Below are 21,282 nucleotides of genomic sequence, written 5' to 3'. Positions count from 1 at the left end.
ATGGATGGCCACACACGGTCTATGTCTAAATGATGAGAAAACCGAAATCCTGCTCCTCGGATCCAATACCAATCTCAAAAAACTCAGCTCCAACTATAAGGCCTTCAACATTGATGGCAATACCATCACAGTGGCCAAAACAGTGAAAACACTAGGCTTTCACCTTGATGCAACCATGTCACTAAAAAAACAAGTCAACTCACTAGCATCCTCCACCGCCTACACATGCAAGCTAATTAGGGCATGTAGAGCCTTCCTCACCCAAACTAGCTGCATCATCATAGCCAACGCCCTAATACTATCCAGACTGGACTATTGCAACGCCATGTACCTAGGAGCCAACAAATGCATAACCAACAAACTACAGACACTACAAAACAACGCTCTCAGAACAGCCCTCAACCTACCCTCTAAGGAACACATCTCCAACAAAAGAAGAGAACACAAATGGCTTAAAATCCATGACCGCATCTCCCTCAAAACGGCATCACTCACCCACAAATGCTTAAACAACGCAGCCCCCCCCTATCTCGCATCCAGAATAAAGAAAAAAACGTCCACCCGCCCCACCAGATCGATCAATTCCTACTGCCTGCAGGTACCCAATTTCAGACAAAAGAAAACCGGCGGCAGCAGCTTCCCTGTCCTGGCAGCCCAACACTGGAACGCCCTCCCACTCCACATTAGGACAGACCAATCCTACTATAGCTTCAGGCGAAACACCCTCACTTGGCTGCGGGCTAATGATCCTCACGACTAACCCTGCCATCTAATCTGATCATGCCAATGCTATAACCTGACTACCATGCACAGCCTTAAATTTGTAAATATGTAAATGCAACCGAACTGCTCCTACGCACAGTATTAATATGTAAATTTGTAAACCTTCGCTCAATTATATGTATATATGCACATCCCACACAATGTAACTGTAAATGCAATGCACTTTTTCTCATGCCTATCTTATTCTGTAACCAAGTTTTTAAGTAATCCTATCTTCCTGACCTCTGTTGCGCCCTGTTACCTCTGGGTTTTGCGCGCTATACTAAATAAATAAACAAACAAACAAACAAATTACATAATTGCCTCCTTCTAGTGAATGTTTTATAACTGACTGTTAAGTGTTTAACCAAGAAACCTTGAGTATAAGAGTATATTTGAACACCTGTGATTGTAGAACTCTGTGTAACATCATTACTGCTCACATTCCCCTCTTGAGATACGCCTGGCTGCTCAGCAACACTACCAAAACTGTGTAGTACAGACAAAGATTGTTTTGCTTACGCCTGTAGTCTTAGTTGTGTGTAGTGGTCCCAAAGGGTACTGCATACAAACTCTGCCTAACACTTTTTCCCCACAGTACCTTAGGTTTGAAGAAAATGTTCATGCTGGATGCTACGCGATGTTGCAGCTCTGGACCCGACCTCCGGATCGGATTCCTTGGTCTGATGACTGAAGGCAGGACAAATGGACTGGATCTCTCAGCAGCAGTCTCGAGGGATGACCTGTGGCACGACTTTCAGCATCTTCTTGGTTCTTTCTGCGGTTTTGGCGCCTTTTCTGCAGCACCAACAAAGGACACGGATTGTCCAGTGAATCTTCTTTGCTTCCTGCAGTCCCGCATCTGGTGTGGGGGTCTGGGCGAGTCGGATCAGATCTCTGGAGGGTGCTTACGGGTTCAGCAAAGATTTGGACGGATTCAGCCTTTCCATGACAATGCACTTGAAATAGCAGCACGTCTCCTGTTATTGGGGATCCGCAGCTCTGGAAACTCCTTGGACCTCAGGATGTGGCTCAAGTCAAAGTTCGTCATGGGACTGGTTGTTCCTAGCCAAAGGGGAAGGAGCCATCCTCTTTGGAGCTTCTCCATTGCTTAGAATACGGGGTCAGGACAGCAGTGGATGCTTCACGGTGTTGCAAATGGTCTTCAGGGGTCTCTGTTCATAGTCTTCTTCAGTTACTTCCGCTTACATTGGTCGACTTACTTTTCACTCCAGAAGCCTCACCATACAGTTCCACAACACACTCCTCTGCAATCTATCTCAGCATTTACCGAAAGGGTGTTTGGCTGTCCATTCGGAACAGCCAGACCCCTCTGGGAGCTGGTCCTATTCAGGCACTCTGGCAGACAAAGGACAGGGTGGTGGAAGACTTTGCTTTGAAGAAAAAGTGTAGCAGATGACTTCTGTTCCTGTGCAGCTCTGCAGATCTCACTGTTCCTGGGCCTCAGTCGTGGGGACAAGAGGGGGGAATTCTGGGGACTCCTGCACTGCAATGGGATGGTCACCACTCGCAACCGGCAATCTTCAATTCAGTGGCTGTTCAGTGTTTCAGCTCCTTGCGTCTATCACAAATAGCAACACAGCGGTTCCTGGCTGTCGAGATGGACTTTTCTTGCTTCTGGGGTTCCGCAGAGGGGGCTCGGGCTCGGTCAGTCCTGCTTACTGGGAGTCCAGAGGATCTTCCTGGAGTTCTCTAGGCCAGCTTAAAAGTAACGCACACAATCTGGTGTTCCTCTCCCTGGCTATACGGTGTCCAGCAGCAACTCTGTGGAAAATCACAGATGGAGCTCCGAGATGGATGTCCAGGTGTCTTACTTTGGAGTTGATTGGTCCCACCAACTCAAGGGGAGAAGTCGTCATTGCAGGGGCTTCTCTGTCGATACGAATTTGGAGTTTCAGCACAGCAGCAGGGCTTCACCGGGCAAACCAATGGTCCAGGAGTTGCAGCAGGCGTCCTCTTCAAGAAGTTCTTCGGTTCCTTCGTCCAGTGGTCGACTATGCCTTCCAAGCCAAAAGCCTCGCCTTTTATTCAGCTCTCTCCCATTCATTCCATCCTAGCTGTCAATCACCCAGCAGGGTGGCTGTCCTTGCCGGACAGTCAGCCGGCCAATCACCACATAGTGCATTTGGGTCTCCTAAAAGACTAAGCACAGGGAATTTCAGGCACCTCCCTCACTTCCTGTCTACCTTCACTCGTGAATCCCGCCAAAGGCAAAGTGAACAATGCGACCAAACCTGGTTTGGCGCGCAGAGTAAATCTCGAAGGACCCTTCCCCAAAGAAATGGGGAAAAAAGAAGACTGCGTCCATTTCGACAAAAATGGCAGGCTTGGCTGCTTTACTGCAGCTGCGAATGCAGCCCGCGGTTAATGCACACCACAGCCCGCGGTTAATGCACACCACAGTAGTTAAAACGAAGCCACTGCCAACAGCCATTCAGTGAGGAAAGGGTAACAAAAAAGTTACATGAGAAGCTAGACAAAGGGGATACTGAGTAACCCCTCCAGCACCCTATTGTAAGATAGTATGTGCTGTGTCTAGAAAGTTAGAAATGTAAGTCAATTTCACTTTACTGCTCTTGGAAACAGTAATTTAACCAAGAGAAGGTATTCAAACCTTTGAAATCTGAAAGACTTCCCTATGCCACTGCACTGAAGGTGCGTGTGACACAATATAAAAGATGATGCCTATGGAGTTGGTCAGACTCTATAACGAAAAGAATCACAGGGTTCAAAAATCACATAAAAATACATGAGGGCGGGGAAAAGGGTCTCACTCTCGCCAGGTTGAAAAAATCAAGTCATCAAAATCCAGCAAAGTTGCTGGGTTCTCTAAGGTGGATAGAATTAGCACATTTCTGAGAATTCTCCCTAACAGATGGGCATTAGTCTTTGTGACTGCATTTAGAGCTCTATAGTCCACCCAGAATCTCAATTCTTTTGGCACTAGCACAACTGGACTGGCCCATGGATTGGCCCATAGACTGGTCCATGGCTCTATAACCCAGAGGTCAAGCATTTTGTTTACCTCCTCCTTAATATTAGTTCTGACATGATCAGACTTTCTGTAGCCCCTGCTTTTGACAGGGAGACGGTCACCAGTGAGGATATCATGCTGGCCCCAAGGGTCAAGCCTGGTGTCGGAGAACGCAGGGAGGCAAATTGACTTGCACTCCTCCTGTTGCTGCAGAGTCGGATCTGAAGAGTTTGACTCCTTTGATTGTCGCATCTGAAGGGTGTCCCCTGAGGTGGTCAGGGAGAGGCTCACTCTACTTCTCCGCCTCCTCTTGATCAGAGCTCCCAGTTCTGTTCTAGAGACATAGGGCTTCAGACGTTTAGTTTGAAAGACCCTAGGGGCCTCCTTGGGGTTGCCCAAGTCCACTAAGTAATTCCCCTCACAAAGTTTGCCTACAATCTTGAAGGGTCCTATCAATTTTTCTTGTAAGGCCCTCTGCCTTGTAGGAACCATAACCAATACTAACTGGTCTGAAGTAAACTCCACCATTTTGGCCTTCTGGTCATGCCAATATTTGACCAGCGCCTGACCAGCTTTCAGGTTTTCTGTTGCTTCTGTCCTCAAAAGTACCATCCTCTTCCTTTGACACGGCCTCCAAAAGCTATTCTCCCGCACTGGAGAAGTGGAACAGCGGGTCTCGAATGTGGAGGATGACCTTGGTGGGGCCCACCAACAGATAACACAAACAATGGCACGCCTAAAATCTTTGGAGGCGCGAGTGGAAGAGGGTGAAGGGAGATTGCTCCGTAATAATATTTGCATCCTGGGACTGCCAGAAGACAGAGGGCCCCAGCATGTAGCTCTTCCTGGAACAATGGCTGGCGGATCTCGCAGCGCCAAAATCCTTCTCCAATTTTTTCTCAATAGAAAGAGCCCACCGAATACCAACAGGACGTCCGACGCCAGGTGCCTCTCCAAGGACTGTCATTGCAAAACTGTTAAACTACCGTGATGGGGATGCAATATTACAGATGGCCCGAGCGAAAGGCTTGATTACATATAACGGCTCCAAAATCACCTTCCCTGACTACACCCGAGAGGTGCAAAAAGCCAGGCAATCCTTTGAACACCTTAAAAGGAAACTCCATTCCATGAACGTCAAATATGGACTGCTCTTCCCGGCACAGCTCAAGATTCATAACGGTGCACTTCACAGATCCGAGAGAGGCCTGGAAATGGGCCGAGACCCATATCGATGGGAACTGGGACCCGAGAAACCCAGACCCCAGAGGAATCGAGACCGACCTGCGCGACTCCCTCCACCACCAGAATAGAACGATCTGGCTCAGGAAATGGACAACTAACGTACTGGACCAGATACGGCAGGTGAAGGCACACTAAGAGGTACATTGATGAGTGTATGTGATGCGCCTACATAGACGCCACAAGACCTCGCCCATACTTTCAAGTAACATTATAACAGCAGCGGCCTCCAGAGCCACCATCCAAGACCCTGAACCACGTGAGGATTTAGGACAGTTAAAGTTAGTTAACTTGGGCTGGCGATGAAATTCCTAGTTGCAAGCAATGTTAGGGCGACAGATACTTCACGTTGGGGCGGAGGAGGGGGAGGGGGAGCGTTTTGTTGTTACGTTTTTGAATGTTGTTTTTATCTGGAAGTCAACTTGTATATATCCTATGAGAGTTCTACACACCACAAATATTTCGATGCTGCACCCAAGCGCAATATATAAGAACAGGCACATTGCCTTAACTCCCAGACTGAATGGCCCCCTTCAACACTGATATCAGAACGCTGGGTTCCTGACTTGGAATGTCAATGGGCAGGGTGGGGGGATCAAAAGGCGTTGGGTCACCCAGTACCCTAAACAGGCACATGCCGATGTGATCTTCTTGACTGAAACGCATCTGGCAGGTACCACATGTACTCTATTCAGGCGCACCAACTATAGGCTGGCAATACACGCTGGTTTCACCATGGGTTCCAGAGGCATGCTTATATTGATACATAAAAAGCTACCTTTCACCCTCACAAACGTGACAAAGACACTAGTGGCAGGTTTGCGTACATCACCGGATCATTCTGGAACCAGTCTATAGCTTTGCTGGCGGTATATGCGCCTCCGAAACTACTACCTACGCTAATAGATGACATTACACCCATAATCTCTAGTGATGGTTCTGATCTTATGATAATGGGTGGGGACTTCAATGAGGCCATGAAACAGGACTAGATATACACAGAGCGTCCATGGCAACTCTACTGCCTCGCGGCATATCGGATCACTCCCATCTGTTGATTGAACTAAACACAAACAGACCACGCCCCCCACCCACGTGGCGCATGAACAACTATTGTCTGGGCTTCCCGGAGTTATTAGAACAGGCACACACAGCGACATCAACGTACTTTGAGCTGAACTCAGGGTCAGTAGAGGACCCACGAGTGCTATGGGAGGCGTATAAGCTGGTACTGCGGGGCGAGATCATCGTTTGGACGGCTGCGCATAAGAAGAGACACCAACAGGACCTAATTGAGGCCGAAGAGCACGTTACACGAGCTGATGCGGACCATCTGATCCGTGACCAGCCCGAAACCCAACGCTCGTTGGTGCTGGCTCAAACGCCTCCAGAATGTGGCTTTAGATTGCGCCAAACGGGCCCACAGAGCGATGCGGGCTAGAATCTGAGACTGGAGCCTAAGCGGGCAAAATGCTGGCATGGCTGGAGAGGAGAGAGGACATAGTCGCCAAGTACGGATGATCAGAACAGATGGTCCAGTGCCGCTGTTAACTGACCAAGACTTAACTGAAGGCTTTGCCTCCTACTATGCGAATCTGTACAAACCGCCTACGGCACTGAGTGACACCTCCATACTGAATGAGATTGCTTTCCCCTCCCTTAGCGCCAACCAGCAGGCCCTCTTGGAAAAAGATATTACAGAGGAGGAGCTAGCAGCGGCCATGTCGGAACGCCAAGTGTGGGAAATGCCTGGGCCAAACGGCTTCCTGATAGAACTGTGGCGCTAGCTGGGAACGAAAGTGATTGCCCCGCACTTGTTACAAATGTTTTTACAGTCTAAAGGGGCTGTCTCCCTGCGGGTCTCCAAAGGGCTATGATAATCGGAGGCGTTGCTGGGGGAGGGGGGCTATAGCCCCTGGTCTTTTGGTTGTAGCCCCGGATAGAATCTCAGGAGCTACAACCAAAAGGCAAGCTAGCCCCCTGGCCCAACAGTTCCGACATTATTGTAGCCCCGGGTCTTTTCCAGACCTAGCAACGCTCCTGACGATAATAGTGATCCCCAAAGCATACAAACCACTGGACCGCTGTGACTCTTACAGACCAATCTCCCTTAATAACAGTGAGACCAAAATCCTGGCGAAAGTGCTTGCCAATTGACTGCAACAGGTCATAACAACACCGATACATCGGGACCAATGTGGATTCATGCCTTAAAGATCCACCCGCATGAACATCCACAGACTCCATGCGGCACTGGAGAGAGCACCTACCGTGCAGGGCCCCTTAGCACTACTCACAATAGATTTCGAAAAAGTTTTTGACTCCGTGCACTGGGAGGCAATATCGGGAATTATGCGTCGTATAGGTTTTGGCCCGCAATACATGGGCTGGGTGCAGCTCCTGTATGAGTCCCCTGAGGCACAAATGAGTGAATGGGTGGCCCTAGAAACCTTTTAAATTAGGGAAAGGGACGAGGCAAGGATGCCCTCTGTCTGCAATGATTTTTGCTCTGGCAATAGAGCTGCTAGCAATACTGTTACGAACATTAACGTCCTCGAGTGGCTTTCGCTGGGCTGAGGACTGGGAGGATAAGGTCTCTCTGTATGCGGATGACCTGCTAATCTACCTGAAAGACCCGCATATCTCCTGCCCCACAATAACTAACCTATTGACCAGCTACGGTGCATTCAGCGGACTGCGAGTGAATTGGGCAAAATCAGTACAATACCCAATAGACAAAATGAACTTCACAAGTCCAGACAACTGCCCATATCGGATTGTGACAGATCAATTTCGATACCTCTGCATACTAATCACGAGCAGCCTCAATGACTACGTGGCTAGAAACCGCCACCCGATCACAGCCAGGTTCACGGAAGATATCCGACACTGGGCTTTGCTCCCATTGACCCTACTAGGTAGAGCGGCCCATTTTAAGATGTTGGCCCTTCCCCGCAAAATTCCCCACTATATATTTCATCAGAGGAATTTCAGAAAATCGATAGCATACTTCGTAAACTGCTGTGTTGTGGCGGACATGCCGTATTGCACTAAGCACCTTCCAACGCTCCATATGGGAGGGTGGGATTGGACTCCCACACCTGCAGTCATATTACTGGGCTGCCCAAATGGCAAGGGCTAATGGCTTGCTACATGGAGACCAATCACTGCCACATATTAGAGTAGCGAGCACGGGCAAACAAAACAGTTTTCGACTAAAACGGCTGTAAGGGGCGACGGATCATACACCCCCGTCCCGATCCATACCTACGCATGTCCCACTGATGTGGAAAGCAGCACACAAACATATGAGCTGGGATACCAAAATCACCCCAATACAGCCACTATGGAGACATAGGAACCTACCTGAAGTGAATAAACTCCCTAGCTGGAGAAACCTTGAGATTAACACAATCTGAGATGTTATCGCAGACAGCACACCGGTACCTTTTGAGGCCCTGATGTCCCGCTTCCACCTCCCAGCTACTGAAAACTGCCACTACACACAATTGCAACACGCACTATGCCCCTACCTCCCAGAGTTAGCGAATATGCCTGAAAGCACTCCTCTTGAAAGAACTATAGTTGAGGCGAGGGTTGATAATAAGACCACATCAGTAATGTACAATGTTATAACCTCCTTTGCCACCACCGACCTCTTGAGCCTAAAATCGAAATGGGAAAGAGACATTGGGACCATACAGGCGGAGGACTGGGTGACGGCCCTGATGTTTCCTCACGAAATAGCAATCTCCGCCTGGCTCCGACTTATACAGTTGAAAATACTGCATAGAATATATTACCCACGGGTGGCGCTTCATAGATGTGGGGGGGGGGGGGGGTGATGACCCGTTCTGTCTTCGTTGTAAAAGAGTAGAGGGCACTTGCTTCCACATATTATGGGAATGCACCTACATCCAGCAGTAGTGCTGCAACAAACTCTCACGTGTATTGGGGAAAGAGATACACAGAGATCCAAAGCTGCTACTGCTTGGAATAGAGGAAGAGGGAGAATTGTCCAGGTATGAGAATCTGTTTGTCTCAACAACCACAGCATTAATCAAACGAAATATTGCAAAGCTTTGAGGCTCCGCAATAAGCCTACAATTTAAGCAATGGATCACTGCTGTAAACATGTGTGATGATGGAGCAGAGAGTATACACAGCCAGAGGTTGCCCGAAGCAAGCGGATAAAATATGGCAAAGATGGGAAGATGCACAGTGAACATTGCAGACGACTGCGTGTCAAACGTCGGCCGATGGTGACTGAAGACACTCTGATAGACATGCTGTGCAAGCGGCCAACAACTCTTCTAGACCCACTTTGTTTTTGTTTTCATTCTGTTTATGAATGTGTGAGTTTAAGGAAGGTCTCTAGAGGCCAATTAAGGCCTTAATGTCTTGTAATGTTTTCACTTTCTTAAAATGCAAAACCAATAGAGTGTATTATGATAAAAATAAAAAGTACCATCCTCCTCCTGAGGCCTAACATATAGTCGGTGACACGGACTGGCTTCAGGAATGGAGGACTCACGAAACCCTCTTTAATCGGGGCCAAGGAGCTTCCGAATGCATGACCCTAGAGGAGCTCAAAGGGGCTGAAAGACACTCCAGCTTGAGACACCTCTCTTTTCAGGGTTTCTTCTAAGGTACCCATCATGCTCGACACTGCTCTGTTAAACCGCTCAGGGTGATAGGTAGTTGAGAACTTGTAAGTTACTCCAGTTATTCCACATGGACTGCATGTAGTGGGACAAAAAATTAGATCTCCTGTCAGATAACTTCCTTAGGAAACCCAACCCTGGTAAGAATACCAAGGAGAGCCTTAGCCCCTGCTTGGGCAGTAACAGTCCTCATGGGTATAGTCGCAGGGTACCTGGTAGCATGGTATAACACAACCAATATCAATTGAGTGCCTGAGGAAGTAGGAGGGTCTAGGGCACCAATAATATCAATCCCCACACTCTCAAAAGGAACTCCCACCACTGGGAGGGGCACTAAAGGTGTCACATTCTTGGATCCACTTTTGCCAGAGGTCTGGCATGCGTGGCAGCTTCTACAATGTTTGTCAACATCTGCACCCATATTGGGCCAGTAAAAGTGCATGGAAAGCCTTTCTTTGGTCTTCTTGGCGTTCAAGTGACCAGCCCGAGGTATCTAATGTTCTAGTTGTGGTAGCTTAGATCTCGCCTCCTGTGGTACTACCAGTCTCATGAAGTCGCCGGGGTAGATTCTGTAGGCTCACTGTAGATGAGTCCACCCTCCCAGTAGAGTCTATGCTTCCCTGGCTCTTGCCCTTCCAGCTGGGAAGCTGTCTGTTGTCTCGACCTTCTAGAGAGGAACATTCTCGCTGTCCTCTGCTGAAATCTGCCCTAGAGGGTCCACCTTCTGCAAGCAAAGTCTGCAGCTCAGGATTGTCTCTAGGATCCAACTCTTCCAAGCAGGGAAGTATCTCCTCCAGTTCTGTTTCACCAGTAGCTGGGTTTTCAGGAGTTGGTTCGTCCACCCACTCAGTTTCAACTGAGGATGGGGTCACTGGGCTGACCTGGGACTGTCCTCTCGGAAATCCTGGTCTTCAGAGCAGGTTTGGGGTAGAGACACTTTTTCTTTCCAGAGACTGGATTTCTCTTTGGTCTCTTTTTTTCTTTCTAGAAGTCGAAGGTTGGCCTGTCTGTTGGTTTGAGGGACTGGATTCCTCCCAGCCATCAAATCCTTCCCCAACAGAACTCTCCCAGGTACTTCAGATTGCACACTAACAGGAATTCGTACAGCAATGTTATTGCACTGAATGAGGGCTGGCAAAATAGGAACCATTTGGATAGGGCCTCCTGCAAGTTTAGTGGGACCTTTAGGTGCCTTAGCTACAGCCTCAGGTTTAAAGAAGCATTCACCAACCGCTGTAATGCTAGCCCCATCTCTAATGGCAGGAGTCTCATGGCCATGTACAAGTACACTGTCCTTAAAATACTCTTTGTGGTGTTAGGTATTGTGTTATACAAATCTATATTCTGCTGTTCCCACAGACCTAAGGACACTAAAGAAACACTAGCTTGAACTCCAATGGGGTCATCAGCTAGTAGGTGAAAGTGAGCTCTTGTCATTGGAGCTTCCTCCTCTGGAGTGAAGGCTAAGGAGACTGTGTGGACCCCTAAGGTTTACCCTTGCATCTGGGATCCCCTTTCACATGGTCACTAGATCCACAAACCACACATCTGCTAAAGCTTTTCTGGAATGGGGGGTCTCTGGTAACCTCACTCTGGTTTGGCCCCAGAGGTTTCACTAGCTTTTTAAGGTTTCCCATGAAATGTACCCTTATTGTTTGTGTGGCCCTCTAGGTGCTGGAGGATTAGAATGTTCCTCACTATCTTTCTTGTGGTTTTTCCCCTTCATCCTTTTTCTGAGTTACCCCAGAATCCTAATGAGTGGCTCTATTGGCTACCCATAAGTCAGCAGCTTGAACTAGTCTCTTGGGATCAAGTTCCGTAGAGTCAGCCCAGTGCTGTTTCAGCCAAGGAGAGCAGGCATCAAAATGTTATCTCGTAAAAACAAATTCCTCCTTCCTTCAAAGGAGTTCACTTTGTAACCCTTAACCCAACCATCTAGTTTTTCAGGCATTCACAAACCCAGCTAGCCTAAGGGGTAGCATCTTTCTTTTTATGGTCTCTAAACCTTTTAAGGTATTGAGAAGGAGTCTTCCCAAATCTGGCAACAAGTGCCTGTTTGACTAGTTCAAAATATTTCCTGTCTGTAGCACTCCATTCCCTAATAGCATCACAACCGTTCTGGGGGAGCCTAGACATGATACATACAACTAAATAATTCCCACAAATATTCTGCAAACCATAAGTGAATTCATATGTACTTAACCAATATAACACATTAAGTTTAGTATCATGCATACTTACAGCCTCTTTTGGTAAGCACGGTCTCTTGGGACTAGTAGACCGAGAGGAACCTGTGAAGGAAGCAGAATCAATGGACATCTTTTTCATATAATTCTCCTTCTGCATTTCCCTCTCACTGAGCCTTTTGTCTTTGTCTTCAGATTGTACTGCAAGTTTTTTGAATTCTAGTTCCAGTCTCATTCTTTCAAAAGATAGATATTCTGGGCTTTTATTGTGACCCACATGGGTCGTGATAGGCGACTGTTGAATTACAGGAGCAGGCTGAAGAGGGGATTTGCATACTCCTTGAGGATCCTCCCCACCTTCTGACCCATTTGTCAGATTGGAGCTCAGCTCTAAACTTTCAGTTTCATCAATTTCCATATCAAGGTTGGGAGAAGGGGTTATGGGCCTTGTTAGGGAAAATTCTCAGAAATGTGCTAATTCCCTCTATTTTAGAGACACCCAGCAACTTTGCTGGATTTTGAGGACTTGCTTTTTTTTACCTGGAGAGAGCGAGACCTCTTTTTGTCCCCACTCTCTCGTATTTTAATGTGATTTGGTACACTGTTTCTTTTGGTTGTGGAGTCTAACAAACTTCATAGGCATCATCTTTTACATTGTGTCACACAGCACCTTCAGTGCAGTGACACAGGGAAGTCTTTCAGATTTCCCAAAGATTTAAATACCTTCTCTGGGATAAACTACTGTTTCCCAGAGCAGTAAAGTGAAATTGACTTGACTTGCATTTGTAACTTTCTAGACCCAGCACACACTATTACAATAGGGTGCTGGAGGGGTTACCTAGTATCCCCTTCGTCTTGTAACATTTTTTATGTTGCCCTTTCCTCACTGAATCGCTGGTGGCAGTGGTTTTGTTTTAACTACCGTGGTGTGCATTTACCACAGGCTGCATTCGCAGCTGCAGTAAAGCGCCCAAGGGTGTCATTTTTGTCAAAATGGCCCCGGTCTGCGTTTTTTGCCATTTCTTTGTGGAAAGGTCATTCTTGAGATTTACTCTGCGCGCCAAACCATGTTTTGTCCCATTGTTTGCTTTGCCTTTGGCGCGATTCATGAGTGAAGCTCACCTCTGGATCCAGGGTGTCTGGGGAGGGCAGGAAGTGAGGGAGGTGCCCGAAGCTCCCTGTGCTTAGTCTGCTGGGTGACTGACAGCTAGGCTGGAATGAATGGGAAAGAACTGAATAAAAGGCGAGGCTTTTGGCTTGGAAGGCAGAGTCGACCACTGGACAAAGGAACCGACGAAGAACTTGAAGAGGACGCCTGATGCAACTTCTGGACCGTTGGTTTGCCTTGTGAAGCCCTGCTGCTGTGCTGAAACTCCAAATTCATATTGACAGAGAAGGCCCTGCAAGGACGACTTCTCCCCTTGAGTTGGTGGGACCAATCCACTCCAAAGTAAGCTACCTGGACATCCTTCTCGGAGCTGGGTGAATTTCCACAGAGTTGCTGCTGGAAACCGTATGGCCAGGGAGAGGAACACCAGATGTGTGCGTTGCTTTTAAGCTGGCCTAGAGCTCCAGGAAGATCCTCCGGACTCCCAGGAAGCAGGATTGACCGAGCCTGAGCCCCCTCAACAGAGTACAGGACTCCAGAAGCAAGTGAAGCCCATCTCGACAGCCATGAACCGTGGTGTCGCTATTTGCGGTAGACGCGAGGAGCTGAAACACCACTTGTTTGAAGATTGCCGGTTGCAAGCAGTGACCATCCCATTGCAGTGCAGGAGTCCCCAGAAGTCCTCCCTCTTGTCCCCACGACTGAGGCCGAGGAACAGTGAGATCTGCAGAGCTGCTCATGAACAGAAGTCCTCTGCTGCACTTTTTCTTCAATACAAAAAAGGTACTGTAAAAACTTACCTCTTGCTGTAGAGGGTTTATAGTGACTGTTTCGACAGTCACAGTTTCGAATGACAAAAGTTTTGACACAAGTGTAGAAAAAAAAAAGTTTTGAATGTTTGTTTTTACATTTTTGTTTATTGCTGCCCCCAAAACCCCCATTTTTTTAAAAAAACTTATTTTACTATACACACTTAAAATAAACTCTTTAATATTAAAAAAAATATATTTGAAACATTTTTTTTGAAACTTTTGTTTCGAAACTTTGACTGGACACCCTGTAGAGTTGCTTGCATCTTCTACTACTCACAAGTCTAACATCTTGTGGCCCTACATTGATTCTTCTTTTTCTTCAGACTTCTAAAATATTGTGCATAGATTTTTCTACTTGCCTGCAAGAAATGCTTCAGCTCATATAGACATTTGCCCATTGACTTTGGCTTAGCCTCTTCCACTGAATGACTCTTATTGGGGGATCTGAAAGTATTTTCCTGCTTAAGAATATTTGTGGTCTCTTGTATGTTCTAATAACCCTTTTTCTTTGACTTGCTCTGAATAGATTCTAAATGCAACAGTGATATATTAATGTCCCCAGGACCCTAGCTATTGAAGTCCCCTGGGGGTGTAGGTTGTGTCTGTAGGCCATCCCAAAAGGGTACTTACTGATTTAGAGATATTAAGTGTGTATTTCATGCAGTATATTTGAGTGTTACTGTTATATTGCTCCTGTCTGAAGAAGGCTTACTCTAACTGACTGATATATAAATTAATAATTGTTTATTCAAGAATCCTTGTATGTAAGAGTTTATTTGGATAATTGTCACTGTGAATCTCTGTGCAACTCCCCCACAGCTCACATTGACCCCTCTTGAGATAAGCCTGGCTGCTCAACACGCTACCCAAAACTGTGTAGTACAAGCTTATACCAAAGGTTGGGTTTCCTATTACCTGTAATCAGGGTTGTTGTAGTGTTCCCAAAGGGTACTGCATACAATCGTGCCTAACATGTCACACACCACCTTCAGTGCAGTGCCACAGGGAAGTCTCTTAGATTTCCCCAAGGTTTAAATACCTTCTCTTGGCGAAACTACTGTTCCCAAGAGCAAGGAAGTGAAATTGACTTGACTTACAATTTGTAAACTTTCTAGACCCAGCACACACTATCTTACCATAGGGTGCTGGAGGGTTTACTTAGTAACCCCTTTTGTCTAGTTTCTCTGGTAACATGTTACCCTTTCTACATGTGTTAATTCCTCTTTTCTACCTTAGAGACCCCCAGCAACTTTGCTGGATTTTGAGGACTTGAATTTTTAACTGGAGAGAGAGTGAGACCCTTTTCCCCACTGTCATGTATTTTAATGTGATTTTGAATTGTTTCTTTTGGTTATGGAGTCTGACAAACTCCATAGGCATCATCTTTTACATTGTGTCACACAGCACCTTCAGTGTAGTGGCACAGGGAAGTCTTCCAGATTTCCCAAGGTTGAAATAACTTCTCTTGGATAAACTACTGTTTCCAAGAACAGTAATGTGAAATTGACTTTATTTACAATTGTAACACACAATCTTACAATTATGTTACCCTTTCTTCGATGAATGGCTGGTGGCAGTGGTTTACTTTTAACTACCGTGGTGTGCTTTTACCGCGGACTGCGTTCGCAGCTGCAGTAAAGCATCAAGGGGTACCATTTTTGTCAAAAGGGCCCCGGTCTTCTTTTTTCGCCATTTCTTTGTGGAAAGGTCCTTCTTGAGATTTTCTCTTCACGCCAAACCAGGTTTGGTCCCTTTATTTGTTTCGTCTTTGGCGGGATTCATGAGTAAAGCCTGCCTCTGGCTCCAGCGTGTCTGGCGGGGGCCGGAAGCGAGGGAGGTGCCCGAAACTCCCTGTGCTTTCTATCCTAGGAGACATGAATGCACACTTTGGTGATTGTCCGGCAAGGACAGCCACCCTGCTGGGTGATTTACAGCTAGGCGGGAATGAATGGGAGAAACCTGCATAAAAGGCAAGGCTTTTTGGCTTGGAAGGCAAAGTCGACCACTGGACGTAGAAATCCGAAGAAGAACTTGAAGAGGACGCCTGCTGCAGCTCCTGGACCATCAAATTGCCCGGTGAAGCCCTGCTGCTGTGCTGAAACTCCAATTCCGTTTCGACTAGAGAAGCCCTGCAAGGATGACTTATCCCCTTGAATTGGTGCGACCAATAAACTCCAAAGTAAGCCACTTGGACAGCCTCTCAGCTGGTTGAAATTCCACTGCAGTTGCTGCTTGAAACAAATAGTCAGGGAGGAGAACACCAGTTTGTGTGTGTTGCTTTTAAGTTGGTCAAAGGCTCCAGGAAGATCCTCCGGACTCTCAGGAAGCCGGACTGACCGGCACCGAGCCACCTCAGCAGAGTGATGGGCCCCAGATGCAAGGAAAGCCCATCTCGACAGCCAAGAGTCTGCAGTGTTGCTATTTGCTTAGACGCGAGGAGCTGAAACCGCAAGTGCCACTGAATAGAAGTTGGTGCTTTTCTGTCGCTGACCGTCCCGTTGCAGTGCAGGAGTCCTCCAGACATCCTCCCTCTTGTCCCCACGACTGAGGCCCTGAACAGGAACCAAAGCCAGCCAAAGCCCTTTTCTTATAACCAAAGGTGCTGTACAGTCTAAGAGAACTTACCTTTTGTTGTAACATTACTTGTCCTCTCGCTCTCGTCTTGGTTGCTCAGTAGAGGTGCTGTCAACCTCTTTACTTCACAAGCCTAATCAGCTTGTGGCTCTGATTTGATTTCTTCTTTTCTACAAAGACTTATAAAACATTGTGCAAGACTTTTACATACCTGCAAGAAGTGCTTCAGCTCACCTAGACTTTTGCCCAATTGACTTTGACCTAGCCTGGCTCCCCAAATGACTCTTCTTCCCTCTGACATTTGTCTTCCTTCCAGGAAGGGGTTAACTAACTTTGCATTGGGGGTTACCAAAAGTACTTACCTGCTTCAGAATATGTGTGTGATCTTTTGTTTTGTTCTAATAACCTTTTTCTTTGACGTACCCGTAAGTCTGATTTTTAAATGCAAACAGTGGTATATTAATGTCCACAGTGTCCTAGTTACTAAAGTCACCTGAGGGTGTAGAAGGTGTCTGTGTGCCATCCCAAAAGAGTACTGCTGATTTCGAAATATTAAGAGTGTGTATTTTTGGAGTGTATTTGTGTTTTACTGTTCTATTGCCCCTTCTGAAGAAGGGTTACTGAAACTGACTGTTAAATAAATTAATAATTTTAAAAAAGATGTATTATGACTTTAAATGGTTTACAACATTGAAAACCCTTAGTCAAAAATTAACACACATTACACACAGCTAAACATTTAAAACTTAATAAGACTAAACAAAACTCACAATAAAAAATGTTTTAAAACAAATATCAACATTAACATGCGCGTGCAATAGCAAATGTTCTAATGAATAGGTCTAATTACTCTAAAGCTCTTCTTCTGATCTTCTATTATTTGACGGCACCTGTTATCTACAGTCTCTTTCCTGCATTTTTAGAGTCTTTATGTCCTATTCTTCTTCCTGATCCCCTTTTCCAGCCACTTCCAACTTCGCAGCAATTGTTAACAGGAATTTTGCCAGTTTAAGTTTGCCAATAAATCATTGTTTAATCAAGAAACCTTGTGTGTAAGAGTTTGTTAATATGTGTCACTGTGAAGCTCTGTGTAACTCCTTTACAGTTCACATTGACCCCTCTTGAGATAAGCCTGGCTGCTCAACACGCTACCAACCTCTGTAGCACAGACTTATACCAAAGGTTGGGTTCCCATTGCCAGGCGGTCAGGGTTGTTGTAGTGCACCCAAAGGGTACTGCATACAATCTTGCCTAACAGTACCTAATGTTACTGTTGTGTGATAATAGTACCGGTTAGTAATTTTTCACTATGTGTTTTGGCCAGAAGTCGAGCAGTATTGTTATAGTGTAATCTTCGACTGCTGCTCTGTGTGTACTCATTGTGGACTCCTTACAAGCTCACCTCCCCTTGAGACTTAGCCTAGACCATTCATCTAGCTACCTTGAACTGGTTTGGCTACAGCTCCCCAGAGTTGCCTCTGTCACAATTTAGGTTGGCCTTCTATACATTGGTCCACCAGGCCAGAAAATAAGCCCTAAAAGTGACCACTTCTCGGAACACGCCGATAGTCCAGCAGAGTATCCTGCTCGTGCTCTCGGTCACGTTGCTGCATGGTACTTTGGTTTGTGGCAGCATCCAGAAACATGCCGACTCTCACCACTCGGCCCCCAAATCTTGCCAGTGTTCACACCGCCATAATCACTACGCAGCCTGCCTGTGTCTCCAGGGTACAACAATTGGCACTGGCAGGTGCAGGCTTGCCACCGGGAATCATGGGAATTGTAGTATCAATACAGTTTGCAGCCCCAAAGACCCACATCGCCAGTGTTTCTTTGACATGTCTTGGTGGCTTCGGCCTCAGGGGGTTAGCTGTAGCCCCACAAATCCTTAAAAGTATGTTATTTTACTACTGGCTTGATACATTTTTTTAGTGTATTTTGGGCCTATAATAAATTGAGTGTATTTGTACTTGCTTGTCTAAATTTGTGTGCTTCACTCTGTATACTTATTGTGGAATTCATTTTGTGGACCCCAGACCCCACTCACACTCCTGAGAATAAGCCTCGACTATTCTCCATTGCTACCTTGATTGGATTTGGCTAATATCTGAGTTCCCCTGTTAACTAAAGCTAGGATGGCATCCGAAAATCTTATCTACCAGGCCAGAGTCTAGAAATCCATTGTTCTTATTTTATTTTTTATAACTTTTATTTTAACTTACACAGGTACATTACATAAACAATCGTTTCAGTATTTGCATTATACATAACAGTGTTGCATTATCTGGGTCCTTTGTACATTATTACGAATCAGTTGCATTCTCATTCTCGTCGACACTGTCCACTAAGTACTGTTTGTACCTTCCCCAAACGTTTCTAGGGTGTGTGGCTGTGTGCATTAGTTAAATGTACATTTCTTCATTATCATTTGCCCATAGCATGTCCTTTTCCCAGTCTGATTTGGTGGGTGGGGTACTGCTCTTCTATCTCATGAGAATGACCCTTTTTGCCAGTTTACGTTTAGACCCTTTTTGCTGAGGTTTCCCCTTCCCTGTCGCTCCCTATATGCACACCGCTGGGGTCGTTTCGATGGGGTTGTCTGCCATGACATCTAGCACATCACATCTATCTGCCCAGTATTCAGTTAAGCGTGTGCACGACCAGCACATATGTAAGGTATCTGCTTCTTCGTTGCCGCATCTAGGGCATTTGGCATCTGCCGTTGGTTATATGCATTGTAATTCGGCTGGAGTGTAGTGTATCCTATGTATGATTTTGTAATATATCAGTTTGTAACGTGCATTGCATGACAAGTGTCATCAGCCCGCAAATCTGTGTCCACTGCTTGTTTGGAGTTGGATGTCCTAGAAATCCAATATAACAGTTGCAAAATAGGTGGTCATGAGAGCAGGGTCAACGCAGAATGATGGGAAGAGGCAGACAGTATCCTTGACAAAATTGTAGTCTGAAGGGAGATTTGTTATTGCAACTGAGAACGTTTTTTAAGAAGGGGGCGTTCCGATATTGGGCACTGGAAAGTATTGTGAAAATCAACAGAGAAATTATTGAAGGTCAAGGTAAAAGGTAACATATAGTTGAAAATGAATCCCCATTAAAGCCCATGGGTGTGTTAGTAGGTGGTTCCATGCACGAGCTTGCATGTACCTAGATCTTTTTTAGCTTGAGGGTCTGCTGTGCAGGATATTCCTTGTCACCACTTCCGTGGCCAACATCTTGAGGGGGAAGTGGAAAACTGCGAAGGCTTCGAGTACCTGGCATGACTGTTGGGAGGTTTGTTTGGTAATCGGAACTACATGTTTTGTCTGCCCTCTTGTTAGGAATTATTGTTAATAGTGTTGATAAATGTGTTTCTCCGGTACACCCCGTTTCGGTGCGGGCCGATTTGCCACGGCCAGTTCGGCGCGGGCAATTCGGCGACATGTTTTGGCGCTGGGATGTTTTGGCGCGCCGTGGGATTACAGCGAGCCCTAATACAAAAAGTGGACCCTGCCCTGCCCTGGCGCCGGCGTCTGCTGACTTGGACACTAGTCTGTGGAACAGATTGTCCGCTGTTGCCTTTCAATAGAAGTGGATATTTTGCCTTCATCAACCTCGTCTTCCTCTCTGCTTCCCCAACCCCCAGAGCCCCCGAGACGGAGCTATTCAGCCAAGCACAGGCAACCGTGCAGGCAGCGCCTAGACCACCAGCCTGCCCCGGATATTAATAACCCAAGCCAGCGCCAACACGACCAGCCAGCCCTAGGTATTAATAACCCAAGCCAGCGCCAAGAAGCACAGCCAGCCCACAGAAGCCCCTAGACCACCGGCCAGTCGCAGGTATTAATAACCCAAGCTAGTGTCAAGAAGCACAACCAGCCCCACACCCCTCTACCCCCGCCGCCCTCCCCCCGTCGTCACCTAGAAGCGAGTCAGTGAGAGTATTTTTAGCCCTAAACAAGATTGTTTTTGCGAGAGACAGATTTTGTTTGGTACTTAGATGCATCTGATCTGTTTTGTCATTTTTCATTCAATCTCTTATTTGTGCACTGAATTTAATTTTCCATTGCTTCATTGCTCTGCAGAAGGTCTTTTCATATGGAACACAAAGTTTCAAACACTGCAGGCTTCGAAGGAGTTACCGCAGGGAACCAGTGGACAAGTAAGTATTGTTCCATATTTTTCTCGCACATATTTACCTCATAGAGCGGATCAATGAAAGGGGAGAACAATGACATTGAGAAGTGGTTTATGCTGCATTCATTTTTATACATACTCCTTTTAAATCTCTTTATGCTGTTAGATGCTTTTTGAAGTTAATATAGTTGTACTTTGCCAAATCAGCGTTATAGTAGTCTGAGCACCTTGACATGTCACAGAGGTTGGCCTGTGGTGCCCCCAGCGTGGTTTTCCAGACTTTAGTCTTGGGGAATTGGAACATTTTTCTTACTTTTCCAGCTTTCTCAACTTTACAATATAACCCTCACTCCCAGGTTCTACTCGCTTGTTTTGGGGGGGCAATGGTTAATCTTTATAGCTACCAGTGCAGATGAACCTCTGTCCCGTTTTGAAATCCTTTTTGACTAGTACTACTGCATTGAAAAAAATTGTCCATTATTTTCTTTAGTGTTAATCATTATACTTTACAGTACAACATTGACAGGTTGGTGGTAATGGCACCTCTTTTTACTGCAAGGTAGCCATTTTATCACCAGGGTTGTCCAAAATGGCAAAACCATGACTTTGTTTTGTTGACGTTGGTCTTCCTGCTCCTGTCCTGGTTCTGAAAACGCATGTACTTTGCAGCCTTCTTGTAAGTACCCCGGCAAAGGACCTGTATGATTGAACTGGGTACGGAGTATGGAGCTCCTCTGCATATTCTTGCTAGAGTGATATTGCGGTTACTGAGTGAGCTGGCTGTTTAAAAGCTGCATGTTTTTCT

The 21,282-nt window shown here is 46.3% G+C and overlaps 1 protein-coding gene across 1 annotated transcript in view; it reads left to right on the top strand.

Moving 5' to 3' along the window:
* NOL11 (nucleolar protein 11) overlaps window positions 1-21,282 on the top strand; it is a 331,146-nt gene that overhangs the window by 110,430 nt on the left and 199,434 nt on the right. The window contains exon 8 of the mRNA XM_069655029.1: window positions 20,426-20,502. Coding sequence (XP_069511130.1) covers window positions 20,426-20,502 — 77 coding nt within the window. The remainder of the gene's footprint in view (window positions 1-20,425; window positions 20,503-21,282) is intronic.

This window comes from Ambystoma mexicanum, chromosome 3q (genome assembly GCF_040938575.1).
Source record: "Ambystoma mexicanum isolate Mex_15411 chromosome 3q, UKY_AmexF1_1, whole genome shotgun sequence".
Lineage (NCBI taxonomy): Eukaryota > Metazoa > Chordata > Amphibia > Caudata > Ambystomatidae > Ambystoma > Ambystoma mexicanum.
The sequence above is the reverse complement of the archived record's forward strand: the minus strand, read 5'-3'. Positions and strand labels throughout refer to the sequence as shown.